The following is a 22,034-nucleotide window of genomic DNA, read 5'->3' as shown; positions in this document are numbered from 1 at the left end:
TTCACAGCAAGAAAATTCTTTCCTTATTCGACTGATGCACACTTAACAGGTTGAAAGTTAATATACTTGACTTTTTTAATATATGTAGTTAATGAAGATACAAACATTTTACTTCTCTCAGCTTTTTTGTCAGCTTTGGCTGGACAGCAGGGTAAGTCTTTCTTGTCCGTCAAGACCTGGGGTCTTTACAGTGTTCCTCATTTCTGTTGAAATTTTGTTAATTGATTTACCAAGAACACTGACTCTGTTGTTCTAGTTTGGCTCTAAGGAAAACCTATTGTTATTAATAAATCCCTATAAAAATGTTTAACTCAGATTATTTTCCAAACATTTTAAGGACTTTTGGTTGCCTTTTTTAAAGAGATTTTTGTAATAAAAAACAGTTATATGTAGTGGTTGCCCTTAAAAAGAATATTTTGACCAATTACCTCCTTGAAACGGACACGGCCAGCTTAGTCTGTTGAACGATGGATTGTCAATCTGGGGTTAATGTGTTTGAATTGCAAAATGAAGTCTGTCTATTCAGCCTGTGTTTTCATGGTATTAAATTGTCTTTTATTTGTTAATGGGTGTTTTATTTGGCTATTTCCCCCTTGGTTTGATTTTAGAAGGTAAGTTCTCGTTTTGATTCCAAAAGTTTGTGCTTGGAGTAATGCTTATATCTATTTTCACTTACTTAGCATGTCCTGGTTAAGAGTAAGCGCTAGGACAGAACAAGCTTATCTGGGATGACACTTTACGCACATACTTTAAAATACGTTTTCTCAGGGTTAGGTCCATTTTATTCTAGAGTCAGGATGGCTTGCTGCGTCTGGATGGGGTGCTGAGAATGGTATCAAAGGCAATATCCCAGTGCAATCAGAATAAGATCATCCTAGTGGACCTCATGCCAAACTTGACATGGATGCTGCGTAACAAAAACTTCATCAAAGAGTGTTCACTAGAATTTACCAATTTCCAGGACCAGGTGTGGTGATTAGTATTTTGGTTGTATTTAACATATTTTTATAAACCTCATCAGTGCACATAGTGCTCATAGTTCAAATAGTTCCAGTAAATTTCAAAATGTAAGTCAACAGAGCTGAAAATAAAAAACTGTATTCTTCATCTCTGCAATCTGAAGGGTCATTGTGTCAATATTTGGTACATGTATGTAACATTGTCTCTTTATCCTCTACTTAGTAGTTTCAATCCTCAAACTGGGTCCAGCATTGTTGTCAAAACACGTAAGTGTAAATAAAAATAAACCTTATATCATCATGATTCAAATTAAATAGCTATAAAAAAGTAAATATACCAGTATGTCAAGTCATTACCACTTACCTACTTGATGGTAGGATACAAACCAGAGCACCAGAATTGTAACCTAGTGAGGCACCAACCACAAACCAAAAGGAGTGTCTGGAACATCTTGTTATTTGATAAAAACAGCTTCAAAGACATAGCATCATATTGTTAAATATTCAGATTTGTGTTGTGCAAATCACTTCAGTAAGAAGCTGCAATAAGGATGTGAAAGACCAAATGTTGGTAATTTGCTTTTGTATTTGTCTCTTTTGTCACTTAAAATTATACAAGTTAATTGTTTCAAAGAATTAATTATCTTACAGATGATTTCAAATGAAATTGTATGATTTAACTAAAGACAGCTTTCGTGTTTCAGTCCATTTCACATTTGTTATTTTACATAGATAGAAGACACTATGTGTTGAAAAGTTATTTTCCCAAAATATTTGGTTGCATGGCTTTAAATTTCACTAATCAGTCGGTTAGATCCATTCACCAAGATTTTGAAAAGCACCTTTACATGAGTTGTATCATGCTATAATGGACCTATTCCAAGGGTAGCTCAAGATATGCCTATGAATCTTTATATTCTGATGAGGAGTCATATAATGTTGGCTAATGAAATCAAGAAACCTTGCATGGCTTTAAATAGTGGACAGGGAAGCTCCAGACTGAGCAAATATGAAGGAAGGTCTGGCTTTATATTGCATGAAACCCATTTGTATGCCCCTGGATCGAAATATCGGGGGTATATTGATTTTGGCCTGTCTGTCTGTCACTGTGTCAGTCAGTCAGTCAGTCTGTCAGTCAGTCATTGTGTGGGTCCCAAAACTTTAACCTTGCTCATAACTTTTGCAATATTGATGGTAGTAACTTGATATTTGGCAAGGTCAAGGTCATCCTTCAAGGTAAAAGGTCAAAGGTAAAAAAATAAATAATTCAAAGCGGCGCATTAGGGGGCATTGTGTTTCTGACAAACACATCTCTTGTTTAATGATGCGCCTCTTATAAAAAAAAATATCCATCCTATAGCTAGATATGGTTTATTGCCACGTTGGAATGGACATTTTGTCCAATTTTAGACTTTAATATATAATAGTAATAATTTTGAAAAAAAATGTAACGGGTTAGTTATTTCTGACTTAATGGGAAAATGTTCTGTGTTTAAATTAACTGACTGGTTACTCCAGTTTGAAAGTGCTAAACTGTCATTCCAGGGTTAATTAACAAGCCTACGCATATTACTTGCGTTAGGTCTGGTCATGAAATAATTCTCTCTACCTATCTCTGCTTAAAATATGGCAGTTTTCAGTAACTGAAGTGAGTAAGTGCACATTGTATTGAGGAATAACAAGATGCACTTAGCATGTAAGGAAATAGGCTTTAAATAAATTGCAAACATCCAAGCAAAAAACAGAATTATAATTCAACAGGTTGGCACAAGTCTTGGATTTTAAAATTTCATGCACTTTGCTCAGTTTTTAACATCGCTAAAAATGTTTTTTTCTTTTGATTTCAGTATCCCATATCCTTTGTGTTGAATTTCATGATTACAAAAGAGAAGTTAGAAGCGCAAGCTGCCAAACAAACAACGGCGGAACAGGCATCAAAGACAGCCCAACAGAAAAATGCAAAAAAAATAGAGTCACCTAAACAGTCAGATGAGGCCGACTCATCTAGGACTCAGGTACTCTTAGTAACATATTTCATCTAGGACTCAGGTACTCTAAGTAACATATTTCATCTAGGACTCAGGTACTCTTAGTAACATATTTCATCTAGGACTCAGGTACTCTGTAACTTAGTAACATATTTCATCTAGGACTCAGGTACTCTTAGTAACATATTTCATCTAGGACTCCGGTACTCTTAGTAACATATTTCATCTAGGACTCAGGTACTCTTAGTAACATATTTCATCTAGGACTCAAGTACTCTTAGTAACATATTTCATCTAGGACTCAGGTACTCTTAGTAACATATTTTATCTAGGACTCAGGTACTCTTAGTAACATATTTCATCTAGGACTCAGGTACTCTTAGTAACATATTTCATCGAGGTCTCAGGTAATCTTAGTAACATATTTCATCTAGGACTCAGGTACTCTTAGTAACATATTTCATCTAGGACTCAGGTACTCTAAGTTACATATTTCATCTAGGACTCAGGTACTCTTAGTAACATATTTCATCGAGGACTCAGGTACTCTAAGTAACATATTTCATCTAGGACTCAGGTACTCTTAGTAACATATTTCATCGAGGACTCAGGTACTCTAAGTAACATATTTCATCTAGGACTCAGGTACTCTTAGTAACATATTTCACCTAGAACTCAGGTACTCTTAGTAACATATTTCATCTAGGACTCAGGTACTCTTAGTAACATATTTCATCTAGGACTCAGGTACTCTTAGTAACATATTTCATCTAGGACTCAGGTACTCTTAGTAACATATTTCATCTAGGACTCAGGTACTCTTAGTAACATATTTCATCTAGGACTCAAGTACTCTTTGTAACATATTTCATCTAGGACTCAGGTACTCTTAGTAACATATTTCATCTAGGACTCAGGTACTCTTAGTAACATATTTCATCTAGGACTCAGGTACTCTTAGTAACATATTTCATCTAGGACTCAGGTACTCTTAGTAACATATTTTATCTAGGACTCAGGTACTCTTAGTAACATATTTCATCTAGGACTCAGGTACTATTAGTTACATATTTCATCTAGGACTCAGGTACTCTTAGTAACATATTTCATCTAGGACTCAGGTACTTTTAGTAACATATTTCATCTAGGACTCAGGTACTCTTAGTAACATATTTCATCTAGGACTCAGGTACTCTTAGTAACATATTTCATCTAGGACTCAGGTACTCTTAGTAACATATTTCATCTAGGACTCAGGTACTCTTAGTAACATATTTCATCTAGGACTCAGGTACTCTTAGTAACATATTTCATCTAGGACTCAGGTACTCTTAGTAACATATTTCATCTAGGACTCAGGTACTCTTAGTAACATATTTCATCTAGGACTCAGGTACTCTTAGTAACATATTTCATCTAGGACTCAGGTACTCTTAGTAACATATTTCATCTAGGACTCATGTACTCTTAGTAACATATTTCATCTAGGACTCAGGTACTCTTAGTAACATATTTCATCTAGGACTCAAGTACCCTTAGCTACATATTTCATCTAGGACTCAAGTACCCTTAGCTACATATTTCATCTAGGACTACTGTACTCTTAGTAACAGAGTTCATTTATGACTCAAGTACTCTTAAATAACGGAGTTTGTCTAGGACTCGGGTACACTTAGTTACAGAGTTCATTTATGACTCAAGTACTCTTAATAACGGAGTTCGTCTAGGACTCGGGTACTCTTAGTAACAGAGTTCATTTATGACTCAAGTACTCTTAATAACGGAGTTCATCTAGGACTCGGGTACTCTAGGTAACAGAGTTCAATTATGACTCAATTACTCTTAATAACGGAGTTCATCTAGGACTCCGGTATTCTTAGTAACAGAGTTCATTTATGACTCATGTACTCTTAATAACAGAGTTCATCTAGGAATCAGGTACTCTTAGTAACAGAGTTCATTTATGACTCAAGTACTCGTAGTAACATAGTTCATCTAGGACTCAGGTACTCTTTGTAATAGAGTTCATCTACAACTCACATACTCTTAGTAATAGAATTAATCTAGAAATCAGGTACTTTCAGTAACAGAGTTCATCAAGGACTCAAGTACTTTTAGTAACAGAGTTCATATAAGACTCAGGTACTCTTAGTTACAGAGTTCATTTAGAACCTAAGTACTTAAACTTCAAAACAGATCAGCAGCATTGGTGATAAGAAATTCAGACACAATGTGTATAACTGAATCGGACATTTTTCCAAAATTAAATGTTGACACTGCATGTGTTGGTTTATAAGGCAGTAGTTCCTATAATGAAATGCATAATGTATAATTAAAAAGATAATCTTGAATCACAGAATAGCAATGTATTTTGTTAAAGACAACTACCATAAATAAGTTTAAATGAAGATTTTTTCTTTTAATTCATAAATGACAATAGTGTTCGGTCAAAGTCTTCTCATGTTTGGAATTTGTGGAAACATTTGACCTTACGGTGGTTAAAGACTTAAGCAAAAAAGTACTTCATGCTATAATGGACAAAACACAAATATTACATATTTTTAAAAGCAATTTTTCCCAATACATATATTATTAACAAATTAATATGTTTAAAATGTTCATAAACACAAACATTTTCCGTTTCTGGCAGTAAACACACGAGTGCATCATGCTACATGTACTGACATCATAAAGTGAATTGTTGGATATGTTAAACTTTTGTTTGGTATCCATTTGAGACAAGGATATTCCCACAGAACATATGTATCCATTTGAGACAAGGATATTCCCACAGAACATTGGTATCCATTTGAGACAAGGATATTCCCTCAGAACATTGGTATCCATTTGAGACAAGGATATTCCCACAGAACATTGGTAAATCATGTAACAAGGATATTCCCACAGAACATTGGTAACATGTAACATGATGTGCACATCGTGTACTGTAGAAATTAAATTATACCAACCAATAGACAAGTAAAGTAATATTTATATGGAATACATCAGGCTCAATTGTATGTAATGCTTTTCATAATAATTTGTGAACTATGCATATACTTTTACAAACAGAATAATTAAAATGCTTTAATGTAAATAATAGGCGTAAATATTGCACTGGTAACAAGTAAGTATTTGCTTCAAGATGTTTCAGGTTTGAACCCCTAGGAAGACAAAATTTTTTATTAAACTTGTGTTTTTAGCTCACCTGAGCACAACGTGCTCATGGTGAGCTTTTGTGATCGCCTTTTGTCCGTCGTCCATTGTGCATTGTGCGTCATCAACATTTGCCTTGTTAATTCTTTAGAGAGCTAATTTATTGTCCAATCTTCATGAAATTTGGTCATAAGATTGGTCTCAATGATATCTTGGATGAGTTTGAAAATGGTTACTATTGCTTGAAAAACATGGCTGCCAAGGGGCGGCACATTTTTTCTTATATGGCTATAGTAAAATCTTGTTAACACTTTAGAGGCCACATTTATTATCTGATCTTCATGAAACTTGGTCACTAGATTCATCACAATAATATCTTGTAAGAGTTCAAAAATGATACCGGTTGGTTGCAAAACATGGCCGCCAGGGGGCGGGCATTTTTCCTTATATGGTTATAGTTAAACCTTGTTAACACTCTAGAGGCCACATTTATTTTCCGATCTATGTGAAACTTGGTCAGAAGATTTGTCCTAATGATATCTTGAATGAGTTCAAAAATGGTAACCTTTGCTTAAAAAACATGGCTGCCAAGGGGTGGGGCATTTTTAACAAGGTTTTCCGAAGGAAAAATCTGGTAATTAGAGTGGGGAATTTCGGTGGGCGGGTGGGCTGGCGGGTGGAACAAGCTTGTCCGGGCCATAACTTTGTCGTTGATTGTCAGATTTAAAAATTAATGGGCACATTTGTTCACCATCATTAGACGGTGTGTCAAGCGAAAGAATCACTTCGATATCTTCAAGGTCACAATTTGAGTTTGAAGGTCAAAAATGGCCATAAATGAGCTTGTCCGGGCCATAACTTTGCAGTTCATTGTCAGATTTTAAAATCATTTGGCACATTTGTTCACCATCATTAGACGGTGTGTCGCATGAAAGAATTACGTCGATATCTCCAAGGCCAAGGTCTTAATTTGAGTTTGAAGGTCAATAATGGCCATAAATGAGCTTGTCTGGGCCGTTTCTATGTCATTCATTGTGACATTTTAAAATCATTTAGCACATTTGTTCACCATTATTGGACGGTGTGTGGAGCGAAAGAATTACGTAAATATCTTTAAGGTAAAGGTCGCCACAACTAAAAATAGATTGATTTTGAAACAACTATAAAACTATTAACAATCAGTAACAATACACATTTTGATTTTGAGTTGTCTCTCTTTATCAGACTTTTAATGCTCCCGGAAGGGTGGCATATAGCAGTTGAACTGTCCGTCAGTATGTCAGTATGTGTGTATGTCAGTCTGTCCGTCCATCCGAAAAAACGCTTTAACGTTGGCCATAACTTTTGCATTATTGAAGATAAAAACTTGATATTTGGCATGCATGTGTATCTCATAAAGCTGCACATTTTGAGTGGTGGAAGTTCAAGGTCAAGGTCATCCTTTAAGGTCAGAGGTAATTTTTATATAAGAATTCAAAGCGGTGTTTTCATCAAGCTGCACATTTTGAGTGGTGGAAGGTCAAGGTCATCCTTCAAGGTCAAAGGTCAATTTTTTTTTTAATTTCAAAGCGGCGTTCTCATGAAGCTGCACATTTTGAGTGGTGGAAGTTCAAGGTCAAGGTCATCCTTCAAGGTCAAAGGTCAATTTTTTATTTTTTTTTATGATTTCAAAGCGGCGCAATTGTGGATCTGACAAACACATCTCTTGTTTTTTCTAATTGAAATCAAGATCAATTTTACACAAGGGGGTTAACAATACACTTTTTGAATTGTCTCCCCTTATCAGACTTTTTTTCAACTGAAAACCTGGTATTGTGACAATTTTGTCCCTTGTTCCTCATATGGCTATATATGGCTATAGTAAAATCTTGTTAACAATCTTTAGGCCACATTCATTGTCCAATCTTTATGAAACTTGGTCAGAAGATTCATCCCAATAATATCTTGGACGAGTTCGAAAATGATGCCGGTTGGTTGAAAAACATGGCTGCCAGGGGGAGGGGCATTTTTCCTTATATTGCTATTGTCTGGAGGCCACATTTATTATCAAATCTTCATGAAATTTGGTCAGAAGATTTGTCTTATTTATATCTTGGATGAGTCCGAAAATGGTTACGTTTGCTTTAAAAACATGGCTGCCAAGAGGCGGGGCATTTTTCCTTATATGGCTATTGTGAAATCTTGTTAACACTCTAGAGGCCACATTTATTTGTCCGATCTTATATTATAAATATTTTCACCCTTAAGTAACCTTAAAATTCTTTTTTCATTATTTAATTCATTAGTGAATTAAAATGCTAAATTTTGGCAAGAATTTTCTTAATAAGCACCATTTTGGCAATTTTGCTCACCAGCAATTTTCATCAAAGCAAGTTTTAATTTGGCATGTGATAAATATATTAAAACATAAACAAAGTAGAAGATACAATGTATACATGTAATCATGCAAAAGAAAATTCCCCTTCTGCTATAAAATTTACTACATAAAGGGTCCCGACACCATTGCCCCAATCCCACACTAATGACTGAGTGTTTACAGTATCGATGTTGTTAACAGCAATTATTAGCTAATGTGTTACTCTTTTATTTCAGAAACGAATCCTCCTCTATGAAGAGAGTATAAAGCACTTCATGGAATATTTTGAAACGCGTAACAAGATTGTTTCCATCGACGTCTCTAGTGGTGCTGAGGATGCCATATGGGCCAAGCTGTGTGAATTCTTCTCCAAATTTGACTGCCAGTCAAGAAGAATAGTTGAGTCAGTGATCATATTTGGCTTTGGTGAGTAACATCTGTTTTTATTAGCTCACCTGAGCACAACATGCTCATGGTGAGCTTTTGTGATCGCCTTTTGTCCGTCCTGCGTTGTGCGGCGTCAACATTTGACTTGTTAACTCTCTAGAGGCCACATTTATTGTCCATTCTTCATGAAATTTAGTCAGAAAATTGGTCTCAATGATATCTTGGATGAGTTCGAAAATGGTTACGTTTGCTTGAAAAACATGGCTGCCACGGGGCGTGGCATTTTTCCTTATATGGCTATATATGGCTATAGTAAAATCTTGTTAACACTCTAGAGGCCACATTTATTGTCTGATCTTCATGAAACTTGGTCAGAAGATTCATCCCGATAAAATATCTTGGACGAGTTCAAAAATGATGCCGGTTTGTTGAAAAACATGGCTGCCAGAGGGTGGGGCATTTTTCCTTATATGTTTATAGTAAAACCTTGTTAACACTCTAGAGGCCACATTTATTTTCTGATCTTCGTGAAACTTGGTCAGAAGATTTGTCCCAATAATATCTTGTTATCTCAGGTGAGCGACTTTGGGCCTTTCAGGCCCTCTTGTTAGACATGTCCTTTTGTAACCTTTTTGACAGAGCAAAGAATTATTTAACTTTAAGCCTGAAAGGGACCCCTTACATTTTAAGCTTATTTGTTAGACTAAATTTATGTGAATCTGTTCTTTTAATAGTGGATGCTGTTATTTGTACAAATTTGTGAGGTATACCCCTGGTTTACTGGACTCACCATGGATGTCTGTCCGTCTGTCTGTCCTTGGACCAAAGCTTGTCCGGTGGCGTTCTCCTTTTGAATTTGGCAGTAGATTGGAAGTGCCTTAGACATCTCTCTGTCTGTACATCTGTCCTTAAACCAAATTTTGTTTGGTGGCATTTCAAATGACGTTGTGAGATTTTTGTGTGCCTGAGTCAGTCCAAATCAGAAATAAAGTTATATAAAAAAAACAACATGTTATTGATTTAAAAGGGCAAATTAGTATCTCTTTTTGCATTGTTTGTTAACTGACATGAATAATAAGCTTTGCTGTTGAAACTGAATTTTGAAGCAGGGTTACTCTGCAACAACTAGCATTACACTCAGGTGTGAGAATTTGTGGTTTTTTTTGTGAGGCAAAGACTTTTTGAGAGATCAAGGTTTATTCCAATGGACTATTTTAAAGGAGGTTGGGAGGGGATAACCTCCAAAACAGATTCTGGTCACAATCCATTCAATAAAATGTTGAGATGAACATCCTATTCATGTTAAACAATCTTGTTGTGAGGGACAATCACAGCCAATCACAACGCATCTTTAATTATGCTTGCTTAGTCACAGTTTGCTTCACTTGTGCATTACATGTATATCAAATGAAATAAATATGGCGGATAGCTGTCAGCGTATTCAACTATTTGGCTGAAAATGGATGTTATTAACTTAAAAAAAGAATGTGATTAATCTGTAAAAATAAAATAATTCAATTTTGAATGAAGAAGAAATTGGTGTCGCTACTGGTAAAACATATGGGACGAATTTATTCCTGAATTTTTTTTCAAACAGAATTTTGCATAATATAACTAACATAAATAAATCAGTTATGAAAGTCATAGTCTATTATCTGGTTACTATGTATACCGGTAATAATGTTGACAGCTTCAGGTTAGGCAGCTTGAATTGTTGAGAAATTAGTTCTTAAACTGAACTCCATTTGCCCTTTGACAAACTGGCGTGGGGATGTTACAGGTAGGACAGTGACAGTTCTAGTTGCATTGAAGCTGTGTTTTTTTTTAAAAACATAGTTTGTTAATGAATATGAAACATTATTGAAATGTTGTAACTTAAATACAAAAATAATAGTTGTATCATATTACAGAAAGTGCTAATAAGTTCATATTAATAATGTGAATATTCAATTTCATGAAGAAGCACATACTTAAGTACAGCTTTTCTCGGTCCATGGTATTCTTAGGAGTTGAAGTTTTCGTTTATTGTTACCCCATTATTCTAAAAATGTTATAATAATATTCTTATGTTGGATGTTAATTAAATGTGGTGGGTGCAAAAAATGGCTTAATCAACAATTAACACACAAAAGTGTTCATATATAGTTTGTTTAGAGTTTAAATTCCATTTGAGCTATATTGTGTGAAAACTGCCCTTATGGCATATGCATCTAGCGTATCCCAGACCAGCTCGCACAGTCAAGTAGTCTGTCATCTATAAAATTAAACAAGATTCCTTGGTCTTATTACCGGACAGTGTACATGTATCTCCAGATTGTGGCAAAGCGCAGGCAGGTCTGGAAGTATACTTGCCGCCTTTTTGCATGATGCATATCAACTGTGAGAGGTTTTAACATGTGAAGATATGTTTGTTCTTCAGGTGAGAGAGAGCTGTCAGAGATAGACATGTCCAGATACAATGTCACCAACGTGAAATTGAAAGACTTCATCAAGGAAGGGTCCTCATCACCGGTACACCTTTGGTCAAGAGTAGACATATTTGTAAATGCTAGTCTTTAACCACCTTTGAAAATAAAACTGTGCCCATATTTCTGGTATTAAAATAAATCAATTCCTCATAATGTTGAATATTTAAATATTACTGTCATGCTTGTTTTCTTTGCTACCTAGATATAATGAATGTGGCTCTTCTGGAACCTGTAATTTGAGTTCATTATGATCATGCTGTATGAACACATATTGATTTTATAATGGTTATCTGACTACAATATACAAATGTATATATTAATGAGCGTTCAAGTTTGTACTGTTGGTGTTGTACCATATTTATCCTATTCCTGAAATTTTTTAGAAACCATACATTGAAAATTTCCCTGAGCACAAAGAGATACTTGCAAGCTATTGTAGTCAGCAGATGCCTAGAGTCTTGTGTTGGGCTTGTTATCACTATAGAAACCACATTTTTTATCAAATCGTGATACAACTTTTTCAAAATGTTTATCTTGAAAATATGTAGGTACAAGTTATATCTGGGTTACATTAATTTTTATGTCCCCCACCCACTATAGTGGGGGACATATTGTTTTTGCCCTGTCTGTTGGTCTGTACGTTGGTCTGTTTGCTCCAACTTTAACATTTGCAATAACTTTTTCAATATTCAAGATAGCAACTTGATATTTGGCATGCATGTGTATCTCATGGAGCTGCACATTTTGAGTGGTGAAAGGTCAAGGTCATCCTTCAAGGTCAGAGGTCAAATATATGTGGCCAAAATCACTCATTTTATGAATACTTTTGCAATATTGAAGATAGCAACTTGATATTTGGCATGCATGTGTATCTCATGGAGCCGCACATTTTGATTGGTGAAAGGTCAAGGTCATCCTTCAAGGTCAGAGGTCAAATATATGTTGCCAAAATCGCTCATTTTATGAATACTTTGGCAATAGTGAAGATACCAACTTGATATTTGGCATGCATGTGTATCTCATGGAGCCGCACATTTTGAGTGGTGAAAGGTCAAGGTCATCCTTCAAGGTCAGAGGTCAAGTATATGTGGCCAAAATCGCTCATTTTATGAATACTTTGGCAATATTGAAAATACCAACTTGATATTTGGCATGCATGTGTATCTCATGGAGCCGCACATTTTGAGTGGTGAAAGGTCAAGGTCATCCTTCAAGGTCAAAGGTCAAAAAAAAATAATTCAAAGCGGTGCAGAAGGGGACAAAGTGTTTCTGACATTCTGACAAACACTTTTTTTAATATTGAAGATGGCAACTTGATATTTGGCATGCATGTGTATCTCATGGAGCTGCACATTTTGAGTGGTGGATGTTCAAGGTCAAGGTCATCCTTCAAGGTTAAAAAAAACAAAAAACTTTCAAAGCGGCATTCTTATGAAGCTGCACATTTTGAGTGGTGTAAGTTCAAGGTCATCCTTCAAGGTCAAGGTCATCCTTCAAGGTCAAAGTAATTTTTTTTTAATCAAAGCAGCGTTGTCATGAAGCTGCACATTTTGAGTGGTGGTAAGTTCAAGGTCAAGGTCATTCTTCAATGTCAAGGTCATCCTTCAAGGTCAAAGGTAAAAATAAATTCAAAGTGGCAGTTATCATGAAGCTGCACATTTTGAGTGGTGGAAGGTCAAGGTCATCCTTCAAGGTCAAAAAGAAAAAAAAAGAAAAAAATTGAAAGCAGCGTTCTCATGATGCTGCACATTTTGAGTGGTGGAAGTTCAAGGTCAAGGTCATCCTTCAAGGTCAAGGTCATCCTTCAAGGTCAAAGGTCAATTTTTTATATATAAAATTTCAAAGCGGCATTCTCATGAAGCTGCATATTTTGAGTGGTGGAAGTTCAAGGTCAAGGTCATTCTTCAAGGTCAAAGGTAAAAAAAAATCATCAAAGCGGCGTTATCATGAAGTTGCCCATTTTGAGTGGTGGAAGTTCAAGGTCAAGATCATCTTTCAAGGTCAAAGGTCAAAAAAAATATATTTCAAAGCGGCATTAATCATAAAGCTGCACATTTTGAGTGGTGGAAGTTCATAGTCAAGGTCATCCTTCAAGGTCAAAGGTCAAATATGTGGGGGACATAGTGTTTCACAAACACAGCTTGTTTTTTTATGTCATCAGGTTAGTTCTGAAAAAAACAAATTGTTTGAACTCTAGAGGACACGTTTATGACTCAATCTTGATGACACTGGGTCAGAATGTATATCTTGACATTATCTTTGCTGAGTAGGAATATGGGTCAGCTAAGTCCAAAATCTAGGTCACATTTATGACTCAATCTTGATGACACTGGGTCAGAATAAATATCTTGACATTATCTTTGCTGAGTAGGAATATGGGTCAGCTAAGTCCAAAATCTAGGTCACATTTATGACTCAATCTTGATGACACTTGGTCAGAATGTATATCTTGACATTATCTTTGCTGAGTAGGAATATGGGTCAGCTAAGTCCAAAATCTAGGTCACATTTATGACTCAATCTTGATGACACTGGGTCAGAATAAATATCTTGACATTATCTTTGCTGAGTAGGAATATGGGTCAGCTAAGTCCAAAATCTAGGTCACATTTATGACTCAATCTTGATGACACTTGGTCAGAATGTATATCTTGACATTATCTTTGCTGAGTAGGAATATGGGTCAGCTAAGTCCAAAATCTAGGTCACATTTATGACTCAATCTTGATGAGAATATGGGTCAGAATATTTATCTTGATAATATCCAGGCAGAGTTTCAATGGGGTTCATATCTGTCCAATAACTAGGTCACCGGTTTAAGTCTCGCTCTAGAGACCACTACATAACTTTCGCTTTTTATGTCCCCCACTATAGTAGTGGGGGACATATTGTTTTTGCCCTGTCTGTTGGTCTGTTGGTTGGTTGGTTGGTTGGTTTGCGCCAACTTTAACATTTGCAATAACTTTTGCAATATTGAAGATAGCAACTTGATATTTGGCATGCATATGTATCTCATGGAGCTGCACATTTTGAGTGGTGAAAGGTCAAGGTCAAGGTCATCCTCCAAGGTCAAAGGTCAAATATATGGGTCAAAATCGCTCATTTAATGTACACTTTTGCAGTATTTCAATATTCAAGATAGCAACTTGATATTTGGCATGCATGTGTATCTCATGGAGCTGCACATTTTGAGTGGTGAAAGGTCAAGGTCATCCTTCAAGGTCAGATGTCAAATATATGTGGCCAAAATTGCTCATTTTATGAGTACTTTTGCAATATTGAAGATAGCAACTTGATATTTGGCATGCATGTGTATCTCATGGAGCTGCACAATTTGAGTGGTGAAAGGTCAAGGTCATCCTTCAAGGTCAGAGGTCAAATATATGTGGCCCAAATCGCTTATTTTATGAATACTTTTGCAATATTGAAGATAGCAACTTGATATTTGGCATGCATGTGTATCTCATGGAGCTGCACATTTTAAGTGGTAAAAGGTCAAGGTCATCCTTCAAGGTACAATATATATGGGTCAAAATTGCTCATGTAATGTCACTTCTGCAATATTGAAGCTAGCAATTTTATATTTGAAATGCATGTGTATCTCATGGAGCTGCACATTTTGAGTGGTGAAGGGTCAAGGTCAAGGTCATCCTTCAAGGTCAAACATCATATAGGGGTCAAGGTCATCCTTCGAGGTCAAACATCATATAGGGGGACATTGTGTTTCACAAACACATCTTGTTAATTTTAATAAAACTTGGTCAGAATGTTTATCTGGACAAGATCTATGCTTAAAATGTGAGAAAGACCTTTGTAACAACTCTAGAAGCCACATGTACCGTATAACTATACCTTGATGATGAAAGTGTCACCAGGTCAAACATGTTGTATCGTACTCAGGTAAGGGCTTTATGGAAATCATAGCCTTCTGAAATAGGGAAAAGGTCAGGCCTACCATTTTGGGGTAAAGGAGCTCATTCGAAGCTGGCCTATATAAGGCACCTGCTTAAGAAGGAGAACTTAATTATTGTAGTAACACCAATTATAGCAAAATACTAATTGATCTAAATAAAAAAGTAACATGTTGAGGCTTAGATTGTTATACACTGCATTAAAAAATAGAATGAATTTATTTCAACATAAGATTAGAGCTACATGTATATTAGAAAGTATTGGGCATCATAAAACGTTTGTCAAGGATGGTACATGTCTTTTTCAGGAAGAAATCATAATGGAGCTGTGTCACTGTATAGATGACTCTGCACCACCCAAGCGTGTGTTTGCAGTGGACCTCTCGGACACTGGAATTAGCAAGGATCTTCCAAAATCAGTAAGTTGTTAGCAATACAGCAGACACTGGAATTAGCAAGGATCTTCCAAAATCAGTAAGTTGTAAGCAATACGGCAGACACTGGAATTAGCAAGGATCTTCCAAAATCAGTAAGTTGTAAGCAATACTGATAGCAAACAGTGACAGGCCCCTTCATTGGAAATATAAGCAAATTCTGTTGTTCCATTAAAACACTTTAGTTTTACGTTGTATGTATGAGGATGTTTTGCATTTGTGGTATACTATTGGAATGAAACATACACTTCAACACTGTTATTTCGAAATCGTCGGGACCGTAAAAAAACTTCGCATTAACAATAATTTGAAATGAACATTTGACAAAAGACTTCTTTGATTCTGTAAGAATAAAAGTTGTGGAATTCGCATGGTTCGGTTACACGCTACTATTAGGTAATAATTGTTATACTTAAAAACATAAACTAGTCAGATAGCAATAGATTTCTACTTGTAACAAACGGAGGAATTAAACTATTTTTTTTCTTCTTTTTATTCTCTAATTGCAGAACATATAAAATGTAATGAATAGCACAAATTATCAGAGCATATAAAATACAAGGATTAGCACAAACTATCAGAACATATGCAAAATAACGAATAGCAAAAATTAGTATACATGTAAATACATATGAATACATTTTCGGAAATGAATTAACATTTTTTTCAATAAGATGCGATGTCTCTCTGAACACCGGCGTTAGCAGCACTAAACTGGAGGCATGTAACATAACTCTCTTTATCAGACATTTTGTAATGATTTTTGTTTAAAAGGTAGAGTGTATGTATGATGCATTTTATTTGACCACATTAACTCAGACCTTACATGGCACGTTTGTTTGTAACTGAAGAATGCAAAACTACATGAATGGTTATTATCAGCTTTTGACGACATTATAAAATTAACAAGCTACATGAAGACGAAAAAGGTGTAATTATTGGCTTTCGACGAGCCACACGCAGACGACAAAGGTGTGAATATACGCTCAGTGTTTTGCAGTTTTGACTTCGGATTAAAGATTGATAATTAGATGCAAATGATAGTTTTGGGATGGACAGAATCATTTCGAATTAACGATTTCTTCGGTGTAACAAATGAAATTTTACATTAGACAGAGAAGAACCAAAATCAAGACAAAAAATACTTAGAAATACGTTGACTTCGGATTATCGGTGTTTGAAATAACGGTGTTGAAGTGTAGATAATAGGGTATTTATAATCCATTCCAAAACTTTTCTTTTCAATGTCACACATACCCTAAATCTCATTTACCTGTATATTCAGAAATCCATAAAGCAGATACAGTTCACAGAAGCTGGCGACCAATGTAAAATGAGCCGATACTGCTCCAGGAATATTTCAGTCAAAGGGGATTCTATGACCTTACAAGCGGTTGCTTCAGTAAACAATGAAGTTTGCCTGTTCACGAAATCAGTGCCTCATGACCTGTGTAAGTGGATCGCCCAAACGCTGTTTGAAGGCAGAAACAAGAAGCAAAGATCCTGATGACGTCATAATTGGCGCATTCCACGTCCATGTATTCTGGTTGATGTTCAGTTAGAAGATACATTTTGTGCAAGCGGTTCAGTTCAAACAACAAAAGTTTTATTGTTATTCTTTAAAATGTTTAAAAAAACTGTGGTAGTGAATCTATTGGAGACAAACTTTTTGGCATATTAAGCTGTATCAATTCTTATATGCAAATGTTGGTGAGATGTTTATACATGTATTGAACAGAATACATTCATACATATAGTGGGTCATGTCCATGGTTCAACTGTTAATTAACATGCAACATTGGGTAAATGTGTAAATGTTAGACACTCTTTTGCTTTGAGACCTGTTAAGCGATTAGTATGGGAGCCATGTCAAGCGAAGATTCCATTTGAGACACTAGTAGCTCCAGACCAACCTTACCATATGTGCTGTCTGGCAAGGAGTTTCCCTTTCAGTAATTGAAACCACAAAACCTGGCTTTACTTTATAGCCAATAGCTAAGCTCCTGACCAGACTGCGCTTGTGAACCAGAATCTTAAGCTACCCTGGCAACAGTTGTAATAAGACCCATTTTTGCTTGACACTGTTCATATTGTCTTGTAAATGTTTTTATAATTAATCAATTTACTTGAGAAGTGTCTATGCAAATGTATCAACACTTTCAGTTACAAAGTTAATACTGACCAAAGTTACTTGTGATATATATATATATATATATAAGTATATATGCCAATGTATGTCTAACAATAGGGAAAAACTGGTTAGCACGCTTCTGGATCCATAATATATTTCAAGATGTTTTCATAGGTTGTGTTGCTTGAAATATTAAAGTTGTGATTTTAGTTTTCAATATACTTTGTGTTAAGTCAACATTTTAGCTCAAAATATTTCTAATGAAGTCACCGTTTTAGTATCGGTCTGATAATAGTGAGGTAAAAATATATCTCAGGTGAAGACATGGATATTACAGAAAATGTGTGTTGTGAAAATAAATGGTCTGTGGTTCAGTTGTGGAGTATGGTCAATTAATGAAGATTGAAAAGAAACTGGTATTACATGTAACTGGTTCACTCACATGTTTATTGTTTCAAGAATGTTAATGTATAATATTCCTTTATTTAAATGAGCATTTGTGTCTTGTTCTGATAAAACTGGGCATAATACATGTGCGTAAAGTGTCGTCTCCGATTAGCCTGTGCAGTCTGCACAGGCTAATCAGGGACGACACTTTCCGCCTAAACTTGATTTTGGGTAAGGAGGGACTTCCTTGAAACTAAAAATACCATTAAGGCGGAAAGTGTCGTTCCTGATTAGCCTGTGCGGACTGCACAGGCTAATCTGGGACGACACTTTATGCACATGAATTAAGCCCAGTATTTTCAGAACAAGACACATTCGTGCATTTGACATGCCATGTGATATCTGGCAATAGAATAACATGTACTTATGTATGGTGCAAGTCTTAAATAACAGGCATAAATGTTATAAAGACTTTCACTTAAAGCCACACACCTTATTTGGCATAGTAAATTTAAGTTTAAATAAGAAACATATTTTATCTATGCCAATTAGTATATATCTAGTGGTTACAAGGTAGAAATCCATCTTTTTTGCGCTTTAAAACTTAAAAATAATCGCGTTTGTTGAAATGGACGTAAATGTCTAGAAATCCTACTTGCGGTTTTAAAAGAAGTACCGTTTGAAAAATAATAAATTACTTGCTAACTAGGCTTTAGATTTAATTTTATCTATGCTAATTAGAATACATCTGGTGGTTAAAAGGTAGAAATACGTCTTTTTTGCGCTTTAAAAACTAAAAAATAATCACGTTTGTCGAAATGAATGGACTTAGAGTAACCCAGGTTTATATTGGACACCTCCAGGAAAAAGATAGCGTAACCTCGATGACTCACTATTCGAATCGGAATGCTTTTGTTTTCTTGGTACAGTAGCTTTCATGCAACAGTATGGAATGTTCAAATCTATTTTAAACCTTTTAGTCAACCAATGAGATGGCACTTTATAAATATCGACGCATCAGGGTAAAACGTCCCAAGGCTTGTATCGGACCATAAAAAGGCTTAAATCGGACAGTTGTTGGTTGAATGTATTTCGGTTGTTGAGCTTAATCGTGATGTTATTTAAGCTGTTAAGTCTAAACATCGGTAAATTTGTATTTTGTAGTTATACTTAACGTATATATTTGCGAATATATGGCACATTTACATCGCATACCTTTTCTGTTTTTATGAAAAGTGCGCATATATATACAAGATATACATTTTAATTTATTTGTACTTTAGTTAATGGTCCGTTTCTTCCAATTTTTATACGCCCGTCTATGACGGGACGTATTATGGTATACCCCGCATCCGTCCGTCTGTTAATGTCGTACGCTACGTCAAATATCCTTTGACAGATTTTCTTCAAATTTTAACACAATCTTAATATTGATAAACCCTGATCCCCTTTCGTTTTTGACGGAATTCTGAATTGTCGTTCCAGAGTTATGGGACTTTGTTCGTCAAAATTTAGTGATTTCATTGAATGTCCTACTGTAGCTCAAATATCCTTCGATGGATTTTTTTCAAATTTCAACACAATCTTAATATTGATAAACCCTGATCCCCTTTCGTTTTTGACGGAATTCTGAATTGTCGTTCCAGAGTTATGGGACTTTGTTCGTCAAAATTTCGTCATTTCATTGAATGTCCTACTGTAGCTCAAATATCCTTCGATGGATTTTTTTTTTTTTTTTTTAGTATCCCTGAAAAATTGAACAAGGTGAGCTTTTTTCTATTCCGATTGTACACTACCACTTACCCATCTACATTTCTCTTTTATTATTGGTCAAAATATCTATAACAGGTTTACTTCAACTCCATATCCTCTAAAGAAATGCATACATATACTCAAAAAAAGATATGGTATGAATGTCAAGGAGACGGCACTCCATGCTCATGTACTTATAAAATAAACCATGTATTCAAATACAAATAAACTGAAGTAAAAAAATGGTTCAAAGGGTTATTTATTACCTTACTACTTCATTGGCGAACGACGGGCGTATCATGCGCTCATGGCGCAGCTGTTTATTCTATTTCGCAATGAATCCATAATGGTTGTTGAGCTCATCTGATAAAAGTATAGAAAACACACCTAATTCCTATATTCTTGCCATAGTTTGGTGTCCGATAAACCCCGATAGCATTTTACGAAGCATTTACTACCTGGGGATTATCGGACAGTTTAAGTTTTCTTTTTTTTTAGAATACATGTAATGTTTGTAATAGTTTAATTACCGGTATGTTTTCAGAAGATAAATATATCAGATAAAATATTAACTGTTTTCTCACAACGAAATTCACTTATTTCACAACAACCCGTTACTTGTAAAATGACCGTTTTAAATTTGCCCGACTCTCGGATTTTTGCCAAGGTGAAGAGGGGATGTCTCTCCAAACGAACACGCATCTTCCAATCAAAATCGCCGATTTATTCCATCCCCCAATCAGATGATTGGTTATATAATACAATGAAAACATATTTATAGAATGTAGGCAAAGCTCAAACGGTTAAAAGTGAGGTGGCTTTGTATGTAAATATTCAACTTTTTGTGATTGTCCGATAAACCCCGTGTGTCCGATATAACCCAGGGTTACTCTATACGTCTAGATATCCTACTTTCGGTTTTAAAAGAAGTACATTAAAAAAAAAAAAAAAAATAACTTGCTAACTAGGCTATAGATTTAATTTTATCTATGCCAATAAGAATATATCTGGTGGTTACAAGGTCAAAATCCTTCTATTTTGCGATTTAAAACTTAAAATTAATCACGTTTGTCTAAATGAATGGACATATACGTCTAGAAATCCTACTTTTGGTTTTAAAAGTGGAACCGTTTTAAAAATAATAAACTTGCTAACTAGGCAATAGATTTAATGACAATTTTGCACACTTTAAAATTGCATCTATATGTATTGATTAACATGTATTTTATTTCAAAGTCAGAGGCAAGGCGTGTGGCTTTACAACAATAAGGGACAAGAGAAGATGAGTTTTTGTATGTGTGATTCTGTCAAAAAGATGGTTTGAAATATTCACACAGTGTGGTTATACTGTATGCATCAAACTTCAGATAAAACAATGCAGAGTGCTGCTTTCAACTGGCAGCTGACAATGGAAATAAATCTATATTTTAATATATTTGCAGTTTAATAATAAAATCCTAATGTTTTTATAATGACTTTGTACCTTAAGTAAAGTTTATGAGCATTATTGCCAATCATATTTTAAAATTACCGGTTTTGAAAATGACTATTTTGAAGTGACCTTTTCATGCTTTGGTAATTGCCAAAATTGAACAAAAATGTTTCAGATTTGCATATTGTTGTAGTTTGAGAGAAAACAGTAATACTAAATATTTACCATGCTCTAAAATATCCATTTTTGTAACTTTTGACAATTAAAAAACCTTAAAATTATAAAGTGTTACAAATGCGAAACAATTGAATTATTTGGGGAGTTTTGTTGTTATCATTATATTTTGTGACATTACAAGAATTGCTTATTTAATCTATCAAATGCACTTACAAATGAATGAGCACGGATAGCTGAGTGGTTTAAGTGATTAGACTTTTACTCCAACATGCAGTGGTTTGAGCCCAGTTGTGGGTTACTTTTTTCTGTCATTTATTTTATTCTTGTTTATTTTTACTGGAGCTATTTAGTTCTAATGTTTACATTTTATCAATTTTAAAGCATTAAATGACAAACTTCAATACATTCCAAAATCCCAGAAAAAGGTCCTTCAATATGAAATTCAAGATTACTATGTAATTTGTCAAAATAAATATCATACTCATCGTCTGGTTGC

General features: G+C 35.0%; 1 protein-coding gene across 5 annotated transcripts in view; it reads left to right on the top strand.

Moving 5' to 3' along the window:
* Positions 1–17,418, top strand: part of LOC127854107 (uncharacterized) — a 41,169-nt gene extending 23,751 nt beyond the window's left edge. For all 5 annotated transcript variants that reach the window (XM_052389110.1, XM_052389129.1, XM_052389116.1 and 2 more), the window contains exons 3-8: positions 791–967; positions 2,807–2,974; positions 8,696–8,885; positions 11,266–11,357; positions 15,534–15,644; positions 16,945–17,418. In XM_052389110.1, coding sequence (XP_052245070.1) covers positions 791–967; positions 2,807–2,974; positions 8,696–8,885; positions 11,266–11,357; positions 15,534–15,644; positions 16,945–17,166 — 960 coding nt within the window. In that variant the 3' untranslated portion in view covers positions 17,167–17,418. The remainder of the gene's footprint in view (positions 1–790; positions 968–2,806; positions 2,975–8,695; positions 8,886–11,265; positions 11,358–15,533; positions 15,645–16,944) is intronic.
* Positions 17,419–22,034: the final 4,616 nt, after the last annotated feature.

Source organism: Dreissena polymorpha, chromosome 1 (genome assembly GCF_020536995.1).
Source record: "Dreissena polymorpha isolate Duluth1 chromosome 1, UMN_Dpol_1.0, whole genome shotgun sequence".
NCBI lineage: Eukaryota > Metazoa > Mollusca > Bivalvia > Myida > Dreissenidae > Dreissena > Dreissena polymorpha.
The sequence above is the reverse complement of the archived record's forward strand: the minus strand, read 5'-3'. Positions and strand labels throughout refer to the sequence as shown.